Here is a 21,646-nt window from a genome sequence, read left to right on the forward strand (position 1 = left end):
CACTAAACTGCACACCCAACACCCTTTTTAAATTTTGATACTTCTAATTACAGGAGGGTTGGGCAGAGGGTGCATCTCCTCCATGGAATTCCTTCTGTATTAGTCTGATCTTGGGTGGGGTGATAGTAATTCTTATAGCAATTTTCAACCAAGAAAGCAGGTACTTGTGCTCCCAAAAGCACTAACTTGACATAGTTGATATTATGAATTTTTACTTTCAGTCTGTATCTTATGATATAGAAAAACTCTGACCTTTTCAATATTTATCAAGTAAATGAAATCAAGCAACAACTACATGCATGTTTTTAAAATAGGTCAAATTTGCAGATAATAAATTTATTCCTGCTCTAGAGCATTAGAGTAAAAAGAATAGAGAATTTCAATCAGGTCTGAAGAATATTTGAAGATACTCTGAATCACTTGTGATAGTGTATCAAGTTATGGACGGGTTAATGTAGAGTATAAACATAAGGCCCATGAATCACTGAGACCAACAATGGGAATGAAAATTTTACCAACTAGTGTCCTAGGGTGTTGGCTATTTCACTGAGAAAATTATGGGGTCACATTATTAGTGCAAATAAGGAAGACAATATGGAATCATCACAAAAACTTCACTTTCTAAATTTTTGATTGCTAGCATATATAAATTGAGTACTATGTTCTTCCAAGGAAGAAGATGAACAACAATTGGAGTATTTCAAGATGAGGACCTGTGGAACAAAGGTGAAATATGTGACTGTTCAAAAATAAGCACAATTGTATTAACTCATTTTTTAACTCTAAAGAGGGTTATTTACCTTTTTGAGAAAAATTTAAATTCCAGTAGATTAACTTGGTAGGTTTTTCAAGTCTTTTTGGGAGGTGCAAGTTTGTCACATTCAGCCCAAAACATAGTGTGGAAATTTTCTGAAGAAACAAGTGAGAAGACTAACTGTAATAATTATAAAAATCCTATCAGCAATGGTTCAGGCAAAGAGCTCAGTATAGCTCTTTGCCTGAACCTGATCCCAGTATACCTCTTGGCAGGTATTGCCACCAGCACCCAAAAGTGGTACCAAAAAGAATCAGGCGAACAAAACTATTGGTATTCAATGATTTCTAGACCAACTTTGTGGAAGTTTATGTTCTTAGAATGAGGAACACAATTTATAACTCCTCATAACCACTCCTCTTTACCCCCCTCTCCTTCATCCTCCATCTCCCCCCTTACTCACCCACCCCTTCCCTCACAGCAATGGTATATAAATGGACCGCAAATTGAGTAATTTGTACTTGATGATGACGCCTAAGCATTGAAACTAGTTGTACCAAAATAAAGAACAGTGGAAAAACACATTGTGTACTTCATTCCATGAAAAAACTCTCTCAGTATTTGGGTGCAGTATGCTAGAATAAAGATGAGATGAGGGCAGGGATTATAAAATATCAATTAAGAAATATAGAAAGGATTCATTAGATTATGTGAAGTGAGATTTAAAGAGAGGAGAAGAGATAGTTAAAAAGTAGGTACTTACCTGATTGATTGCTGAGGAAAGGAGAGGTAGAGTATCCATAGTACCTACAGACATATTTTAAGTAGTTATATAAAAGTGCAGACATACTTTAAGTGGTTCACCCATAGTAAACAAGGCATTAGTTATATTGGCATTATCTCTGCTGCAGAATTTAATTATTCTCCCCTCACAGTTGTTCCTTGTTCCTAAAGTGTACTTAACTGCCTTATTCTTACCTCTCCATTAGCCCATCTACATATTTCAACTACATTTTACTACATTTCACATATCAACAAAGTGATTTAGACAAAGATGAGTAAAATAGCAGGGACACTAAATAAGAATCCCTTTAGTTTAATAAGCTTTTATAAAAAGGAGAAAGTTTAGGACCTTAAATAAAGATACAAAGAAAATGCTAGGAAAAACCTTCATATGGAGCTTGGTTCTATATGTTTTGGAAATATAAGCCACCAGGGCAAGAGGATAGGTGTAGATTGGAGGAATTTAGAAAAGATCAGGATTAGTTATTTTCTACAGCTAGATAATACCTGAATAATGACAATGCCAAAATTAGTAATTGAATCTTTATTTTGTATTGGAAACTATACATCTAGGAAATCACAGCTTAAAAAAAACACAAACAGCTAAATATACACTTAAGTGATAATTGCCACCATTAATCCACAGGATGATGATGCCAAAGATCTTTCATTGTTTCATGCAAACAAAATTCACACAACTTTTAAAAGGAACCAAGAATATTTGTGACATATTATAGCAAATGAGCATTCTTCATGGTAACATGTTATTCTCAATGAATACAAAACTGAATATTGATAAAGAAATGGAATTCTTCAGTCACTGGAAATGGGATTTATATGTAACCAAGGTGGTGCAAAATATCAAGGCCAAGTGAAACACACACACATACATCACCATTTTCAGTTCACCAGTTCTGTTTTCATGAAAGTAGTCTAGGAATGTCATCTGGGTATAGAATTAGTACACGAAATTTATATTTTCTCTATTGTTATATGTTAGCCCTATTACTTAAACCTAGTAAAACTTTGCTCATTTAAAATTTTTAATCTCATTTCTCTGCACTACAAGTTATACAAGTACTCACAATCACTTACTAGGAAGTTAAAACTTCCAATATAATAGTACGATTTCTGCTTTCTTTTCACCAATGGAGTATTTGCAGTAGCTCTTATAAATATTTCTGTACCAATTGTTTTGCATGAGCACCCTAGTGAGATCCATCTATAATATGAGTATTTTGTAAAAATGTAAAAAATTTTTCAGTTCCTTTAAAGGGCAGTTGGAATTATGTGATATTCCTTGTATAAGTTAAATAATGGAATAGGGTGATATAAGGAATAGCCAGTTTCAAAAGTTTTCAAATAATTTCTCAATCCCCAAGATCTTCATTTCCATAATGGACAGTGGGCAGCATGAGTTAGCAGCCATTTAGAGGTGATGATGCACTGAAAAACTTAGCACTCACCAGTATATAATGACTGGTATATAAGGTGGCAGTGACAATAACTTGTAATTAAAGAAAAGCAATGCATCCGTGTAAATGTATCAAATTCATCGTTGGTGAAAAACACAAATACAAAATAATATTTCAAAATATCATCAGAAATCGCAAAGCAATTCTATGTCATACATTTCATTCTTTATCAAATTATGATGATTTCATAGAGTATTTTATGACGGGATAAGGATCAAACATGGATTATATGTGACTTACAAAATCATTTAGTAATAAAATTATTTTGATCAAAGTGTTTTCTATGATGGCTTTGCTCTAACATTATATCATCTCCTCATCTCCTATATTTTCCATTCCCAATTCCTTTTTGTCATGCAGGTTACTTCCATGGCAGCCAATTTTCAATGCCATACATTTTGCACTGTCTAAAAATTAATGGGATGTCCAAACAAGAACTTCGAATGGATGAGCAATAACTGTAGTTTCAATCATGTTTCCTTCACTGCATAGCACACACTTCATGTTCATAATGACTACAAAATAAAATTTTACATCAGTGAAACTGCTGAATGCTAAATGTTTAACGGTTTTTGATTGCCCGTATGTGCATTTTTTCAATGTACAATAGAAAATTTCTCATGGTAATTCATTGAGCATAAGAGCTAACTACATGGAAACTAATGTAAAAATGTTTTCAGGTTCTAATTCATTGTGTTAATTAAAACTTCTTCATCATAAATGAAATTCATAGCTTTGGAGTGATGATCACTGATTTTAACCCAGTTTCTAGGCTTTGTATGCCTCTGATTCACTAATGCCAATGCAGTTGTAGCATGCAAGACCACTATTTGTTCAAAATGAAACCTGGCCAAACTAAATTACAAGTGGGAACAAAGTCTTCATTCATAAGTAATGCTTCAAACAAAAGTTAATGAAAGATAAGATGGCAACATTAATGGGAGGTAGGCAAAGAGGCCTTATTTTTCTCAGAAGTCACAGAAACTTTAGGGCCATTGATTGGTAACATTGTAACAAATACAACTAATATAAGTTATAAGAGAACACACACACACATTCGAAATTAGATACATTATGTGCAGTGAACTGAATGTTTTTGCAATGTTTGCTGATAGCCATAGATTAAGTTACACTAAAGATTGCTTAAATAAATTTCAAATGCACAGCAATGGACTGTTACATCTAAATTCAGCTATAACTACTTAATTACTAAGTATGCCTACATCAGAACACTCAATTTTTAAAAATATGATACCACAGTTTGACATGATGAAAATATTGAGAGGCAGTAATGTCATTGAAGGGCTCAACAAAAATAAATTCCAAACACTATGTATACGTCTGCACAATTATATACATAGCACAGCTCAACAACTAAATAACTTTGAAAAGTTTGCAAAATATCCAACAAAACTTTTGTAAACACAAATGGAACTTCTTTTTTTGTTCATTTACAGCAGAGAGCAAACCTGTTTTGCTCTACATGAGGCAGTTTGGGCCAGAGTCTAGCAAAAGTGTTCAAATCGCTGCCCATCCAAAGTAGGATGGGGAATGCCCTTCAAAATTGAATACATTCACAAGACAGCCCTTCCACAACTGTCAATAATACCTGTTTCAGGAAGGTATTTGGGGAGGGAATAGGACAGGATGACAATCAGCAACTGATTGAAACTGTGAAATACAAAATGGACTTGGGAGTAGTAATAAGGGGAGGTTTTTCGGGGCAACTGCAGTAGTTTGAGTGAACATCAGTTACATATTTCTCGTAACTTTGCCACTGGAAAACATTGAAAACGTCTCTCATCAGATCTCACAAAAACACACTACACTCATTCACTCATTCTCGGACACTTTCATATCCCAATTAATTATTTTCCTTTAAAACATTTACTAAATGAGCTGCACACAAGCTGGCCCATGACTTTTTTCTTAATAATCAGGTTAAATAGTTGCTACACGTCAACTACCTATGTACACAAGTGTTCATTCATTCTCTGTAAACACAAAAAAAAGGAGTCATGAACAAACATACTGGACATACACACTTTCGCTCACATACAAGAAATGACACTGACTCAGTGCTCAGACTCCCCTGTTTCTCAATTTTTTCTTTGTATTTTATTTGTTTTTTCCTCACTCCAGTGAGATTCCAGTCTTATGTAAGCCCCTTCCTTAATTCAAAAAGCAGGAAATGAAGAAACCCTTATCTCTGCCTTGGAACTCATTGAGTAAATCCTTTTCTATCTCTTAGTTATGCCATGTATTTTACTTGAGGAAGGCATTCTATGAACATCTGACTTAGTCTGAGAAGATGTTGACCACCTTACCATTATTGGCACTGTAAAATGTTCAGTGAGCTTAGGTAAAGATTTGGGAGAAGATACAGATTTCTTTTGCAAGGGGTAGAATGGAAGCGTTTTAATGAATCATGAAAAGATTAAGATTTCATTCAAAGGTCTTTAACTTTGATCTATGTTGATGAAATACTTGTCTCCAAACACTAATTGAGTGATTTCTTAATCAAATGCAATACTGGTCTTCATGTACATTCACATTTTTCTGTAGCCCACACATTTCTTCCTTGTAAATGGAATGTTTATCTTATCTTCGGTGGGAATAATTGCAGGAAGGTTGGCTGTGTCTCATTCCATTTATAACATGTTCCTTATTTCAAGGTCCGAGGTAAAAAAGTCTTTATAAGTGCTTTTTGATGGCACATGAATACTGAGGTGAATGACACTAAATATGTTTTCTCCCCGAATTACAATCATACACACTTAAATAAAAATATCGCATGCAAACACAAGTACAACAAAATGATGGATGAAAGTAAAATGAATCTTGTTCAACCAAATCCAAGGAGAAAACCTTAGCTAGCAAAATGAATTCGATTTGTTTCACTTTTCTTGTCATGGATATCACTAGAATATAAATAAGGATGGGTAGGTTTCACATGACTGGAGAAACCCCAACCAAGCAAACATATTGTTTGAGGACAGCACCACGCTCTGATCAGTTTAGTCCTCAAAATCCTCAAAAAAACAACTCATTGCACAAAAGCCAGCATACAATTAGAGAACTTATTTCCTTCTCAAAGGAAACTATGTCAGAACTCAGGTGAATACATTAACCTTGAAGAGTATTTAAATCAATAAGATTTCAGCTAGCCTTTCATCAGTGTCCGTTGTATGAGGATGAAAACTTTTATGTTTTTGAGATACCACATTTCAATTTAATTCACTCCCAAATTATGTCCATTCTACACCTCATATGCTTTAATTTCAATCCTCTTTATTGCAGAGCACTTTTTATGATTTGTTCATACTAGTTTGACTATTTCAGATTTTTTTTCAGAGACCAAACTTGCTTATCCATCTCTGCAACTCTCCCATAGATTCTCTTTATTGTTCTTCCTCTTCCTCCTCCTCTTCCTCACTTTCCCCTTGTCCGTACATGTCAGCCAATTTTGAGAATCGTGGTCCCCATCCATTCAGGTAGTCAAAATCTTGTTCATTGTCATCTGAAATTACAGAATGCATTTAGGTCCCATTAATTAAGTTTGGGAAAAGTCACAATCTTCAAGGTATTTTAATGTGGAAAGGTCATAGTTTGAAGAATTCTATGTCAATTTTAAACAACATCTTGCATGTAGTTCATTAAATATGTTCATTTTAGGTTCACAAAAGCCATTCAAAAATTCTTAAGTAAATACAACATACATTGTTTACTCTATTGGTAGTGACCTGTACATAGGGAAAGGTTATTCTTAAAGCTACATTTTTTGTCATAAATTTTACTTCCTTGCCATTTTATGGCACTTAAATAGCATACATATTTGAAATTATGAAATATGTACAGATTTTTAACTGAAATGATGGCAAGGTTTGTCAGAGTTATCAAACATGGATAACAGTTAGTCTTGCAGAGATGTGGAGAAAATTACACTGTACTTATGTGAAATTCAAGGAACACTTATGGCAGTGGCACTTATGTGACAAACAGGAAGTAAAGAGAGCAAGGAGCAAGTAAGACGACAAACAGGATTTCTTTTGTTTGTGAAAAATCCCATATTCGGATCAAGGTCCAGGGAAAATTTGAAACTTTGAGTGGTACTTCACCATGTGCATTTTCATAAGTGATTCATATGCAGAAAAGAGTAAAAAGTGTCATGAAGGTGTTACAAAGTGTGACCACTGAAGACCTAGACATATCTTAAATTTGGGATGAAAGAAATATGGCAAATACATATTATTCCCTTGTCTACATCCTTGATTATATGGGTTCACCTCGCCCAAATAAATCTGTTGGATCCATCTGGATTGCATAGATTTTTGATTGCTTATTTCTTATTTATTTGATTTATGATTTATTTGCTTCATAATCAAAGGGATTCACTCTTTTAAAATGACAGAAGTACCTGAAGCAAGGGAGGACAGAGAGCCAGCTGTGCTGCCACCACCTTCATAAGCGTAGTTCCTAAGGTCGTCAAATGGTGGTGCATTAGGATCACTGTCAGCTCTTTTCTTATGCTCCTCGATGAAAACTCCAACATTTGGCTCAGGTCCTCCACCATCTGAAATGATTCATTACAGAGTCAAGAGCAACTCTTAGTGCACCTTATAACCATTTAAAATTAATTTTATGCGGGCATCATTTTTGCATCACATAAATTTGACAAGACAAAATATTTTGTACAGGGAGTTACTAAGTCTCATAGGTGTACAGCTTGGAATATCTTTCTTCCAGTTTTATGCCACTTTGCAGTAATCATGGCAGAAAGCAAGAAGGCTAAAAAATTATCCCAGATCTGGCACTAAATCCTTGAAGATTTATTAAAAATATGAATGTGCTTACATGGAGGCTTTCCCCCTGGAACGACCATTGGACTAGGGGCCATACCACCACCGAGGTCAGGTGGATGACCAAGAAGGACTCCTCCAGGTGGGCCACCTGGTCCTCCTGGATGAAGAGGCCCACCGACTCCACCCACAGGGATTTGAAGAGGTGTTATGTCGAAGGCAGTCATGTCATCCTCGCCACCACCTTCATCATCATAGTTGATAATGTTCTCCCTGACGTCATCATCTGGTCCCGGATACTTAATGTGAGCCTCTCGACGCCGATTGTACACCACAAATACCAGCACAAGAACTTGAAAAAAAGGTGAAAATTATTAGCAGCTTGCAATGATCACACATTTTTAAGGTATATAATGAATGGTTTTATTTGATTGATCATTATTCAATGAATAAAACATACAAAAGAAACCTAAAATTTTATTATTCCATTGTGAAATGAATTTCACGGAAAAAAAAGAACTAGTACATAATTTGTGCACAGAGCACAACTTTCTGTATGTCAGTGAAAAATTCTTTTTGAATATTAATAGCACTTTGTTAGCAAAAAATTAACTTTATTCTTAAACATGCGCTAGCATTTTCATTGGGTGATGCACATTTCGAGTGCCATTACTACTACTAGCATTTCATTCAAACTTCCCTCGAGAATGTATATTAGTGGTTGACTCCGTTAAAAGTTACTTTTGCGGCATCTCGTGCAGTTTCTTGAAACTTCCCTCAACAGTATAAAGGCAGTACACTTTACAGACAGTTGGGTCAAAAATAGTCAGTTTCTTGAAACTCAACAGTACACTTTACAGACAGTTGGGTCAAAATTAGCAAAATAGTTTTGATCTGATGAATATTGCACTTATTAGCTGACCCAATCCACAGATAATAAATATAGACGTTATTAGCTCTAAAAATTAAGATTTTGCAAATGACCTCAATTGTTCAGGCAATAAAAACTAAATTAAAATATTAAGATTATCCATCATTTTAACAGGCAGGAATCTGGAATGTTCAACCAATAACTGCAAACATGTGTGTGGCATGCTTAAAATAAGGCCAAGATATATTAGGCATTTAAGTTCACAAGGGAAAAAGTTAGTCAAAAAAGATGAGTAACACCTCTGCAGTACCCTCTTCCACTCATGGTAAGCTTCAAAGTCTTTGCATTAGAATATTAACATTAAAATTCCGATTTGTAGAAACATATCTCATGATGGTTCATCATTCCTTTATTCTAAACATAAATCTGGAAAGTTTAAGAAAAAAGATTTTGCATATGCATTTACTTTCCAAATTTAAGTAAAATTACATTTTATGGAAGCAAATTTTCATTTGTTAATAATAATTTATGACTTAAGGGTTGCAGTTTACCTTTGCATGCCCAATGATCATTATCATTCTTATTCATAGACAATGATCAAAACTTTCATTGAGAATATGTGGAAAATTTGCAAACCCATCAATTGATGCATTTATTTTAAATTATGCTATTTTCTTATGAAAATAATAGAAAGCCAATATCTTGACACACAGATCAAGAAGAAAGTATTTTTTTGATGTTACTTACCATCTGCATCCTGAGACTAGAATTATTGACATAAGAGTAGTTCAAAAATGATTTTTTGAAAAGGAAATAATGCACATCATGCATAATGAAAAAATATGTATAAAATTGAAATTGTTCTGAAAAATAAAAAAGCTTCTAAAATCAAATATATGCAGCATTTACTTTTGAATTCTTAGTAAGAATGAGTAATGTAAGGTATACTTATCTGGGAACTTTCTATATCAAGATCTTCCACATCTTTCTTGCACCATGCACATTGTGGTAGTGCTGGAAATTATTTTAGCGCAGGCGGTGCTAGGAAATACTAATAAAATACATATAAAGCGTTTGAATAAACAGCAGATTTATTCTGAGTGCTGCGGATAACAGACCAAGGTCAACGCGGTAAGATATATGCCATGGGCGCAAGAGGGATGAATGCTCGGCTGGGGTTGAGAAGTTACTGGTTCCGCGTGGGTCAAAATGCCTCCTCGTGGGTCGTGCCTAGGGTGACACCACGCGGCACACCCCTGAATCGCACAAACAAATGAACCGCCAGATCAACAAATGAACTGCCACACACATTATTTAAAAAAATGGAAATCATCATCTTTAAATCCCTTCAAGTTTTAAACACATAAACATTACCCTGTTTCAGATGGGATTACTGGTTAGAATACTCGTTATTCATTATTCAAACAATACTGCTAGCTCAAAAAAAAAAACCATAATGCTGATTTACATAACTTAAGAGTTTGTGGAAATATTTGCCTGAAATACGTGCTAAATAGTAACTGGATCTTATTTTAGTAGCACAAAAATATATATGTGATTCAGAGGATGTCCAGAGAAATATTACATATATGATGATAAACTGACTGATGAAATGGATCACTTTAAATGTTTTTTCCCACAGACCACAAACACCCTTTTATTTTGTGGAGTTCACTTAAAATAATGCAATAGGTACCTGAGCAAAATTTTGATTAGTTTGCCTTCTCAGGGAAGAACTATTAAACTAAAAAATAAAATAAAAACTGATATTTACTTAGAAGAGCAATGATACAGGCGACGATAGCAATGATGAATTCATTGGACGGTGTCAAGGCACCTGATGAAAGCAGCTCTAATTCACAGTGACGGCCAGTGTATCCACCAGTACAACGGCAAGCAAATCGTCTGGAGTCAGCATAGTCTATACACACTCCTCCATTGAGGCATGGCCTCCACCATCGACATTCTTCCTCATTCACACACGCCATTCCTTGAGGTCGCAGGCCCACTGGGCATCTGTTCATTGGTTGTTTTGGATCCGACCATGCGATGCAACATGATTCATTAATATATAATATTGCAGTGGGCTATGGAGAAACTTACCTTCAGGAAAATGTACCGATATCCTTATACAAAACCAGCAACTTGAACAAACCCTTGAGTTCTAATTGAATTTTTAAGATCACAGATAAGGATAATATGCAAATACAACATTGCATGTTGTATTTGCATATACACGTAGCCTTAATAGCTGAGAATACTATGCCACTTTGATTAAGATGAATACCTATATATTGTTGAGGTCAAAGTTATTTTCCAACTTACCCTGAGAATCATAGGAGTGAAATGAAATTGAAAGCATTCTCAAAGAATTCAAGGGCATATCAAATTGCCAAATATATTAAGGAAATTGAAGAAGTTCACAGCCATAACTAATCATTCATTAATTTGAATGCTCATAGAGAAAATTTAATCACTTCCTCTAGCATCTTTTTAGTTAAAAAACATAAAATTGAATGTTTGCCTTCATGTTTTGAAATAATTTAATGATAGGAATATCTTTCACAAGTGACATTTACCTGTGATGATATTTCTGTCTGTGAATTTCTGCAAATATAAATGGACAACTAAAATGTACAAAGGTATACGAGAGAAATATAGCTGTATTGGAGAATATTTTACAATCATTTAGGGATCTAATTAAAGTTCCTTAAAAATAGGCATATCATATTTAATAAGAATATTAAATCCAAGAACAAAATTACTTATTTTGTAATAAATAAATTTAACAGCCAACATAAGGGTTTAAAAATGAAATTTAATCAAAAAATAATATTCTCCAATTGATGGGGGGAAGAGGAAGCAAGTGCATCAAGTACAACAGAAATTTATTTCAATTTAGGTGTTTTGGACAAAATAAAATGATTAAACAGCCATTAGGTATCTATGGGTACTATATGTAAAATATGCAAAATTTACAAGAAAGCATCAATAAAAGCATGAAAGAATAATGCCTCAATTAGAAAAGCAGTTGTATTAAAGTGCTTGGCTAATTTGTTCTTCTGACAAAAAAAACTACCAAAAACAATACTAGCTCATATGTACTTATGTAAATTTTTGAAAATCTAACCATCTATTTTAAATTTGACTCTTCAAACATTCATGCAATCAATGTGACAAGTAAAACAATCATGCTTTCAACTATTATACCTCAGAAAAATAACTACTTCTATCAATTACACCAGAAAGCATGCCATGATTACTTGATTAATAAATTCACATTACTGTGTAAAGTTGATAAATTAATACTACAAGACTCACCATTGTCAGAAAAGAAGAAATGGGCTATCGTTTTTAGGGTACAGAGAAAATTTCTGTGACACATAGTATGCTATATTCCATACCGAGACGGGCTTTCATAACATGTCAAATTTTCAGGAGCTGAATATTCAGTTCCAATCTCACAAAACCATATGTGTAATTTTATCCACCAATTAAAAGGCATTAAAAAGTTGCCATGTGTGTCTTTTGGGAAATTATATATATGTATAAACATGTGTAATTTATACGCCTGATCACTCACTGAGTATGATGAGAAGGCAGACAAGGATTGCAGCCAGAGCCCCCATGCTCAGCTTAAGGGTCTGCCCCTCCTGAACAAGCTCGCAGTTCTCACCCCAGAAGCCTTCTGGGCAGATGCAGCGGTAGCGGAGGCTTGGCTCCTGGTTTATGCAAACTCCACCATTGAGGCAAGGTGCATCAATGCACTCATCCCGGTCCACACAACCCTTCCCATCTCCCGATACTACTCTACCCTCTCCACAACTATGAAATCATATGTAGTAGTCAAACAAAATGGGTGTAAAAAGAAGGTATGATTTTAGAAAGGATGTGATAAGGTTCATGTAAAATTTGAATGGTGAAGTAAAAAATTGAAAAATGGGTTATTTGACGAAGGTTTGTCAATGTAACGAATGTTGTTCAGTGGAAACGAAGAGAAAACAAAACAATGAATGTTTTGGAGTCAAATGGTAAGAGAAATAATAACCATCCCAAATTTAATAGGTGTTAAAAGCAGACAGAAAAAGAGAGAAAAGTAATACTTGTAACTACACACTTCAGTGCACACATTAAATAGTTACACGAGATTTCTAAAAGTATGAATATATGTTAATTTCATGGATGTTTTTTGACAAATTCAATGGAGTTAGTCAATTTCAGGTTGTTAGAGTTACATGCTCAAACCTTTTAAAATACTCCTAAAGATTTTAGGTTTCTACCTTAAAATTAACACTATTATTTCAAATTAGTTCTATTAGAGGATTGGCACACTAACCAGTGCATATTTTTTACATTACATCAATTAATTAATTAGTTACAAAATTCAGTCAGAAGAATGTATCTTTAGTAATTTAACAGGAAGGAAAAGGGCAATACCATGAATGAATATTCAATTATGAATCTTACAAAAGATAACTACCCATTCCTTCATCATAGATACTTGATTTTGATATTTTATAGTTCAGAGGCATGGATAAGGTAATAATTACATATATATAATATATATATAAATGAGAGAATTGAGTCAAAAATATACTCACGTGCACTCATATTCATTCCAGAGATCCACACATTCAAATGGTTCTGGGCAAATGACATTGGCACATGGTTTATTTGATGGGCAATTTCTATCCAGGTTTCTTGCCATTGTGGCTTGACCCCATTGCGTTCCATTCATGGCAGGAGGTAAAGGTAGTTGTTTACCTTCAAGCCTTATATCATCCAGACAACCTGATCAAGGAGAAAACATATTATTAGGCATCTAATTGATTCAAACATGTGTTGCATTTTTAAAATTAATTTCATAAACAATTAATTTCACTTTCAAGATAAATGCATGAATATGCACCTGAAACAATTGCATAACTTCGCATACACTAACCATATATGTATGGTTCAAAATGTAATGACAACCCTCTTTATATTGTTTCATCCATTGTTATGAATGTAACTTGAAAAATATTTTATTTGAATTATTACATTCAAGGTTTTTAAGCAATAAGCTAGATGCATGAAATGTACTATAATTATTGTTCTGAGAGAGTGAGAGATATTGAGAACTCTGTTGTTTTAGATTTACCCAATCTACTGGTGCTTTACCTATTTCCAATACTTTTGCGCCTTACATTTCTGCAAGTAAAATTACATGCACTACAGTATTGAATTTCCTGTGTAGGGGTTCAGGCAGAAAATATAAAGTTACTTAGTTTCTTAGTATTGCATCATGTGTAAGAAAAACAAAAATATGATGGAACTTTCAGTTGGTACTAATTGCATTGTGGTTGATTCCCTTTCAATCTGTTGCCCGCTTTGATTTTATGATTCAATATTTTGTCCTTAAAAATGGGCAGCAAGCATGATTTAGCTTATAATTAGTAGTAGGCTGCAAGTAAGTGCCTTGTTGGTTTAGTAAGTCATGATTTTGGTTATGAACCTCAGTGAACCTGATATTTAAATCTGGTTGAGGTCTTTTTATGCTGGCATTTAAACCCATTACAAGTTAATTTCTGGGTTTCAGTCACATAACTACACCATTTTGTCATGGTATTTGACACAATGTCATAATTTGCATTTTAAGGTCTAAGGTATATGGAGAACCAACACTCAAGCACTAGTTTCTTACATTCAGTGTTTCAGAAATGATAAGGCAGCCATCAAGACTGTGGGGTCAACAGCCTCAAAACCTCAAAAATACTTATTACTCATAATTTTTTCCAGGAATTTATTCAAAATTAGTTTGGCATTAAAATGAAATTTAAAGGGACATGATAATGCATACCTTTCTGATAATCAGCATACACTTCAAAAGTGCGCACCCCAGTGTACTCAGCCTTTCCACCTGCATACACTCCTTCTTGTTTGTCAACGAGAAGCCATTGATGGCCATCAAATCTGAAAGTTTCATTGTACCGGCGGCCCTCTCCTCCATCAAGCTCCAAGATTGCAGCTGAGCCATACCTTGAAACCTATGAGTTCATAAGGTGTGATTTATTTTCATGCAAATGATAGTATTTTAAAGACAAGAAACAAGTTCTTGGTCATTTTTCTAAGCATCACAGAATGGAATGATATTAAATAGATTACCTTAGCTGTGTGCCATTGTCCATCATCCACATTGATTGCACTTAACCATAAATCTTTTTCTTCAGTTCTAAGGCTGTTAAGGTTATAGCGGAAATGCAAGCGACTGTCTCTGATCTGTAAAATAAAGGTAAAAGGAGCTTCCATTAGTAATACCTGGTGAAATTTCTCATATTAATTGAAATATATCGCAGTTTTCAATTTAAAGATAGTTTGGATAAAACAAAAATGAAATTCTGCCAACTTCAAGCATATAATAAAACAGTCAAATGTGCTAGAGGCATTAAAGTATAAAAAAACCATTTCTCACCTCAAGTATTCCGTACTCTCGGTTATGCTGATCACTGACTCGGAAAAGTTCTCCATGCTCCTCTCTTGTGCGGAAACGCAGCTGAATGGATGTTGCAAACCTATCTGGCTCAAAGGAGAGTGCATACTTGACATATGACTGTGGCCTAAATGTGGTTGGTATGGTTGCCATGGAGCAGTGAGGTCCAGTCCAGCCAGGTTGACACTCACACCTACGGCAGAATACATCATTAACATCCATATCAACTCAATTTAATGAAAAAAATTCAATTGCTTGAAATTAGAAATAGTATATGTCCATTTTACGCTCCAATTAATGGGAGTTCACGGTTTTCTAGTACATAAACCGTAGCAAAGAAACACTAACTCACTGATGGCTACTGGATGGTAAATTATTTGACTCATGGTATTCAATGGGTTATGTACGCAAGCAAGATACTTTTGACAGTGCACTCAATCTCATAAGAACCACCCACACATTTTTCCCTCTTAAAATTGAGACCTATAGTACATATTTTATCCATGCAAATAGACCACAAAATGAATACAATGTCTTGTCAAAATCTGTGGGGAATAAGTTAAGGAATGAAACAAATTCAGAAGCTGGTATCACTAACCTCCCTTCTCCTAATGATCCAACACATGTGCCGTGCTCCCAACATCTGAGTCCAGCTCCTCCACTGCCTACACTGTGACCGCTTATTCCACTTCCTACCCCTCCACTACCATCTCCTCCACCAATACTTCCATGGCACATTTCTTCTACTGGAGGACATCCAGCAACACTATGTCGTGAAAGCCCAGGGTGGGCCAGGTCATAGAGCTGAAATTGTTGCATTGAAAGCATTACATATTATGTTAAACTAATATAAACATTAGTAAATATGTAAAATCCTTATTTCACTTTCACTGTATTTTTAATATTATTTTACTATCTATTGTTCTACTATCTAAATGAATTTAGTTTCAATTGCATGATAATATTTTTATTATCAATGACTGAATGGGATTGATGAGAAGGACTTAGAATTCCTGCATGAACAAACATTTGCTTAACGGAAAGTGTAAATGTCAAAATCTGCATTTTTACTCACATTTATGAATACTGAACATACATTTGAAATTATATGTACTTGGCTATCTATATACACAATGTGTGCATAAATATAAAATGAAACTTAGGAATGGATACATTTAACTGCATTAGTGTAAGGAAAAGACACCAACCTTGCTGTTGTGGACAACATTTCGTATACATCCATCAAAAGGTTTCCCAAACGGCATATTCTGCCATCTGAACTGTGCAGGATCAAGGCCTGATTCAACATATAATCCTCCTAATTGCAATGGAGTATTGACATTAAGGTATTCAGCAAAAGGTGGCACAGTTCCTTCTGCTTGACATGTACTTCCATCAAACTCAGGAGGACTTCCATCTTCAAGCTCAGATACATCAGCAGACTTGCAAAAATCTACAACAACTCTAACATTCTGTAAAAGAAGATGTTTATTTTTAGCTCATAAAGGAAGAGATCCCAAGGTATTTGATGAAAAGTTTGTCAATTGTAAGTTATTCATACTTTATACTGCACCATAGAACAAGCATACTTAAGTCAACAAAAATTATTATCTTACCTCCGTATCCCAAAATATATCTAAACGATGCCATTCTCCATCATCAAGCCCTTTCTTGGTTCGCACTCGAAGCTCCAGTGTTCCTGAACCAAAGTCAACAAGTACTCGAGGCTGACCCCTCTCCAATTCAACAGATATAAAATCTGAAAGAAAGTTTAAAAATTAGATTGGATTATTAGTTTGAGAGAATTTATATAATATAGGATCCTATGAAGCAGCTAATTTATCAGTCATCAATATGATTCCATCAGGGGTCAGATAATGAGATGATGAATATACAATTTTTTTCCTGGGTTAATGAGTCAAACACTTGACACATAACTGTGGGATTGTAGCATTCACATATTTTAATACATTATAAACTGGAAATAGCATTTACCAGACACCATAATTTCCTCCTTTTCTGGTGGCACAATTGGTCCATTATACAAAATAGTTCCATCTGCTTTTCTAGTTATGAATTCGAGGCTCAAATGGGAATTTTCGCACATCTCAAGGGGGGGATACCAAGACCAGCCTGATCCTCTGAAGTGCCTTGTGGTCTGTTGGCATCTTGGTCCTCCATAGCCATTGGGGCACACACAACTGTAACAGAGCATGGGAATAAGCAAATATTTGAAGGAATATGCTAAGAAATAATGATCAAAAAAATAAAATATTAAATAATGCAAAGGAAATTTCCAAATATTATACATTTTGGGAAATTTTTATCAATCTTATCAATGCAAATCTTGACAGTGCTTCATTTATGAACTCAGCTAAACAGGGACGCCTTGACTGTTTCAACATAAATTCTATAAGTGGTAGGATTTTTGTCTTAAATAAACTTCACTTGGCTTGAGCGCTCTGCATTAATTGTGACATATGAGATCCATATCTAACAAAAAAAACACTCACGTTAGACCATAACGTCCTTCCATGCACCTGCCACCATTGTGACAAGGTGTAGATCTACAAGATTCTCCTCTTGAAAAGTTTCTAGCGCCGCAAGTACATTCGGGAAGGACATCCACCCTGACACCTACCAAAGACGTGCGATTTGCATTAACAGTATAAGGTAATGCAGACACCTCAAGCGAATTGGTACAAGACCCTTCGCAGGCGCCATTTTCTTGAAGGCACTCATCAATTCCAACCATTGTGATATTGATTCCGACATCTTTCTCAAGCTGAGGACAGAATAGAAGAAGAGATTACTTCAAGGGTCCATTTCACTTAAAAAAATATTATTTTATGACTTATGATTCTGCAATACAATTATCACAATTTATTTAACCATTTAATCATGATTCTCTCACCTCTTCACGATGCATCAAAACCAGCCCATTGAGTCGAACTGGCTTGTAATAGGGTGATCCATGGGCTGAGAATCTTACATCTGTGAGAGGTGGGTGTCTCCTTCTGAGCTGAACACTAAAAACGTCAACTTTGTCACCATCAGCTCCAAGCAAGTCAGCCACCTTCTCTCTAAACCTCTCTGCTTTACTTCTTACTAGGCTTTGAGTCTGAAAAAAGAGAAAAGTTATTTGATCACAATAATTCACGCTCAGAGTAGAATCTCGGTAAATAAAATAAATATGATACATAAAATTGATAAAATAAATCTAAACAAAGAAAATGATACAATGTTGTTATTTAAGTCACGATTGAGCAACATAACACACTTCATTGGAGGGCAAAAATTGAAAATTGATTATGATTTTACAAAATAAGAAATTTATCAAAGATAAAATATTAATGTAATACATATTTTCTTGCTTTAAAATAGGGTGAAGGAGCAAAAGAAAAATAAAATTGATGGATATTAGCATAGACTCCATAAGATTTACCATAGTTGCAAAGTTTTGTACAAAAAGACTCACCCTGTAGTTCCAAACTCGTATGAAGTCTTCATCTGTTATTCCCGCAAGTCGAACAGAGCCTGAATTAAGGACTGCATCATGAGGGATCTCTCGCACCGTGACCGAAACATTTGCTGGAACGTCTGTTTGTGTATGCTTTCTGTCATAGACTTTAAATCGCAAATGATACCTGAAAAAAGAATCAAAATTGAAAAAAGTGTCAATTATTCTTCACCCTTATGTCTTGGGAAGATTATTTATGATTTAGAATAGGTTTGTTAACAGAAGAGCACATTTGTTTGGAACCACAAATTAGAGCTTGTCTCACCTCCCATCCCTTGTGCCATGCCTCATTGTTATCATCCCTGTGTCTTCATTCAACTTGAACTTTGGATGCTCTGGTCCATCCCAATAAAATTTCTTATCAGGTAAGTCCCAGTCATCAAGATCATAAACATATACTCTGCCAATTTCTGTGTCTGGTGCCTGTCCCTATAGGTTATAAAAATGAGTGAATATTTCTTTGGCTTAATCCATGAAACAATGAAATATAACTTATTTTCTATTTATGATAATATCTGTAAAACTATCAATAGCCACAATGCCATAAGTGAAAAAATAATGCAAAAAGCTGTTAGCACATTATTATCAATGGTTAAATATTTGGAAATTATAGGGGCAAGATCATACCATGTAATTGTATACAAAAATATCCTTGGAACCAGGTTGCATTTTGTTGTCATTTACATCACCAATTACTACTGTCAGAGTTGAGGTGCCAGACATGGCAGGATTACCGGAATCTTTGATCACAATGGGAATAAGATATTCCTTCTGTTGCTCACGATCAAAGGATCGCAAAGACGATACAACCGCCATACCGTCACCGTTTGCACCCTCTGAGGAAAATAAAGTTTTCAAATGGTTAAAGTCATGAAATTGAACAACACTTCAAATGTTACTAAATAGCCAAAACTCATGAAAGGAATGTATATTAGGAGTAAGAATAAAATGGGATGACTCACTCTGATCATGTTCAACTTTGAAAGATGCCCGTATCACATCATGAGCATTGGGATCCATGCGGAAAGTAAAGGGAGGGCCATTGCTTTTAGATCTGTCATCATCATCTGTTGCAAGCACCTCTACAACCTGTGGAATTGGAAGAAATTCAATGTGAGTGGCAAAATATCCTGTTTTGTGGCTATGCAAATTAAATTTAATCAAAAATATTACTCTTCAAGGGTTTTCATTGGTGGTGAATGAAAAACCTGATTTTTTAAAAGGCTGGGAAAACAATATCTTCATAAAAATCATACCATTACATCTGCAATAAGAATTTCAATCAAATACAAGAACAGTGCCAAAAATGCACCAGAATTTGTATAAAAGTGGAGGATGGAGCAAAAAAAAAGAATGTCAAAACTTACTCTCTCAAGGAATGAATTTTATAAACCAAGATTTTTTCTTTTCTACAAGATATTCCTATTCTACAAATAGCATAAAACTTGGAATTATCCATTCTATGTAACATTAAGGGTGGATTGCTACATCTGTATCATGCCTTAGGGCAAAGTGTCCTTGGGAATGAACTCAAATATGTCAGGGAGAACTTGTCAGTGTAGTTAAAATTCAGTCTAGCCCAAAGCAGAATTAAGAAAAAGTGGAAACATTTTTGAATGGAAAATGAAGGAGTATGTGATGAAATCGATTTGCTTACCTTTCGCGGTGGGACATGCTCAGGCAGAACGGGCCTGTAGTCCCGTAGGAAGGTGGGTGCATTGTCATTAATATCTTGGACCACAACGGTGAGAGTGGCTGTGGCTGTCTTTGGTGGAACACCATCATCAATGGCCAGGATCTTCACTTGGTGCCTTGGGGTGTCCTCCCGATCCAGGCTCCTCTGAATTGAGACGGTACCCTCTTTACTAATAGCAAACTGCCTCCTCCTGTCTGATGATCTGTCTATTGCATAAGAGACTCGACTCCTCCCTCCTTGGTCAGGATCGGTCGCTTTAAATGTCTCCAGAGACTTCCCAACCTATATGAATGAAACACATAACCATGAGACGAATAATAAATAAGAAAAATCACCATAACTTGATTAATGGAGAAGCAATAATATAAGAGAGATGCATAAAAACCTTTTTCAGGTGATTGAACATGTTTCCAGATATGGAGATTTGACATAGTTTCTCAGTTTGCTCACTCAATTCACAACTTACCTCAGCATTCTCATACACGGACACTTCTATGTTTGGCCTCTCAAACTGAGGCTTGTTATCATTTATGTCTCTTAGTTTGACAACCACCCAGGAATAGGCCACATGGTATTTGTCATTGTCATTATCTTCACCCTAATGATAGACGAAATGCATTAGTTTCCTCATGTTAGCGGGATTTCAATGAAAAATTTTAAAATATCATAGCAAAAAGGTTGCACCATCTTCATACCTTGTCATTAACTTGTATTCGGAACCTGAAGCCATTGCTTTGCAACTGATCTTCATAATCAAGAGGTTGCACAATTTTAAGGGACCCAGTTCCATCATTATTGCGCACCATGGTGAATTTATCAGCTCCGTAACCACTGTTTTCAATGACCTATAGAGGAAGATTTGGTTATATTACAATAAAAATTAGGTGAATGAATATGCCACTTGAATTTGATTTACAACATAAGGCTTCATATGAGAAAAAATAAATAATTACTTATAAATTATTTGTGATATTGAGTTTCTGTTGAAATCTAAAAAGATCATCTACAAAATGTAAAATTTCCCTCTTTAATGAAATTTAAGTCCCAAAAAAGTTTTTGCCTCCATTTTTATTGGGAAGATATGCCTGTGAGGCACATTATAAATTATTGACCTTGGCCAGCCAATGATTGAAAATGGTTGCAAAAACTATTTTTTTTTATTTTAGTGGCTTTTCTAAGTGACCTAAGCATGTGACTAATGGCCATTTTTAGCACCGTTTAAAATTTTATAATTTTGTATTTCCACTTTAATTTATTGCACTGCATATTATAAAATAAT

The 21,646-nt window shown here is 34.8% G+C and overlaps 1 protein-coding gene across 1 annotated transcript in view; it reads right to left on the reverse strand.

Moving 5' to 3' along the window:
- Window positions 1-2,063: 2,063 nt before the first annotated feature.
- CadN (neural cadherin) overlaps window positions 2,064-21,646 on the reverse strand; it is a 1,574,690-nt gene continuing 1,555,107 nt past the window's right edge. Inside the window, exons 23-43 of the mRNA XM_071591874.1 lie at window positions 21,063-21,212; window positions 20,834-20,965; window positions 20,329-20,649; window positions 19,634-19,760; window positions 19,299-19,507; window positions 18,937-19,100; window positions 18,630-18,798; window positions 18,066-18,272; window positions 17,665-17,936; window positions 17,147-17,352; window positions 16,768-16,910; window positions 16,360-16,623; window positions 15,750-15,955; window positions 15,134-15,344; window positions 14,827-14,940; window positions 14,522-14,708; window positions 13,284-13,473; window positions 12,266-12,507; window positions 7,867-8,163; window positions 7,430-7,585; window positions 2,064-6,532 (exon numbers count right to left, since the gene is read on the reverse strand). Of these exons, the coding sequence (XP_071447975.1) occupies window positions 6,414-6,532; window positions 7,430-7,585; window positions 7,867-8,163; window positions 12,266-12,507; window positions 13,284-13,473; window positions 14,522-14,708; window positions 14,827-14,940; window positions 15,134-15,344; window positions 15,750-15,955; window positions 16,360-16,623; window positions 16,768-16,910; window positions 17,147-17,352; window positions 17,665-17,936; window positions 18,066-18,272; window positions 18,630-18,798; window positions 18,937-19,100; window positions 19,299-19,507; window positions 19,634-19,760; window positions 20,329-20,649; window positions 20,834-20,965; window positions 21,063-21,212 (4,086 nt within the window). The 3' untranslated portion in view covers window positions 2,064-6,413. The remainder of the gene's footprint in view (window positions 6,533-7,429; window positions 7,586-7,866; window positions 8,164-12,265; window positions 12,508-13,283; window positions 13,474-14,521; window positions 14,709-14,826; window positions 14,941-15,133; window positions 15,345-15,749; window positions 15,956-16,359; window positions 16,624-16,767; window positions 16,911-17,146; window positions 17,353-17,664; window positions 17,937-18,065; window positions 18,273-18,629; window positions 18,799-18,936; window positions 19,101-19,298; window positions 19,508-19,633; window positions 19,761-20,328; window positions 20,650-20,833; window positions 20,966-21,062; window positions 21,213-21,646) is intronic.

This window comes from Hetaerina americana, unplaced genomic scaffold, assembly GCF_022747635.1.
Source record: "Hetaerina americana unplaced genomic scaffold, ioHetAmer1.1.p SCAF_5, whole genome shotgun sequence".
NCBI lineage: Eukaryota > Metazoa > Arthropoda > Insecta > Odonata > Calopterygidae > Hetaerina > Hetaerina americana.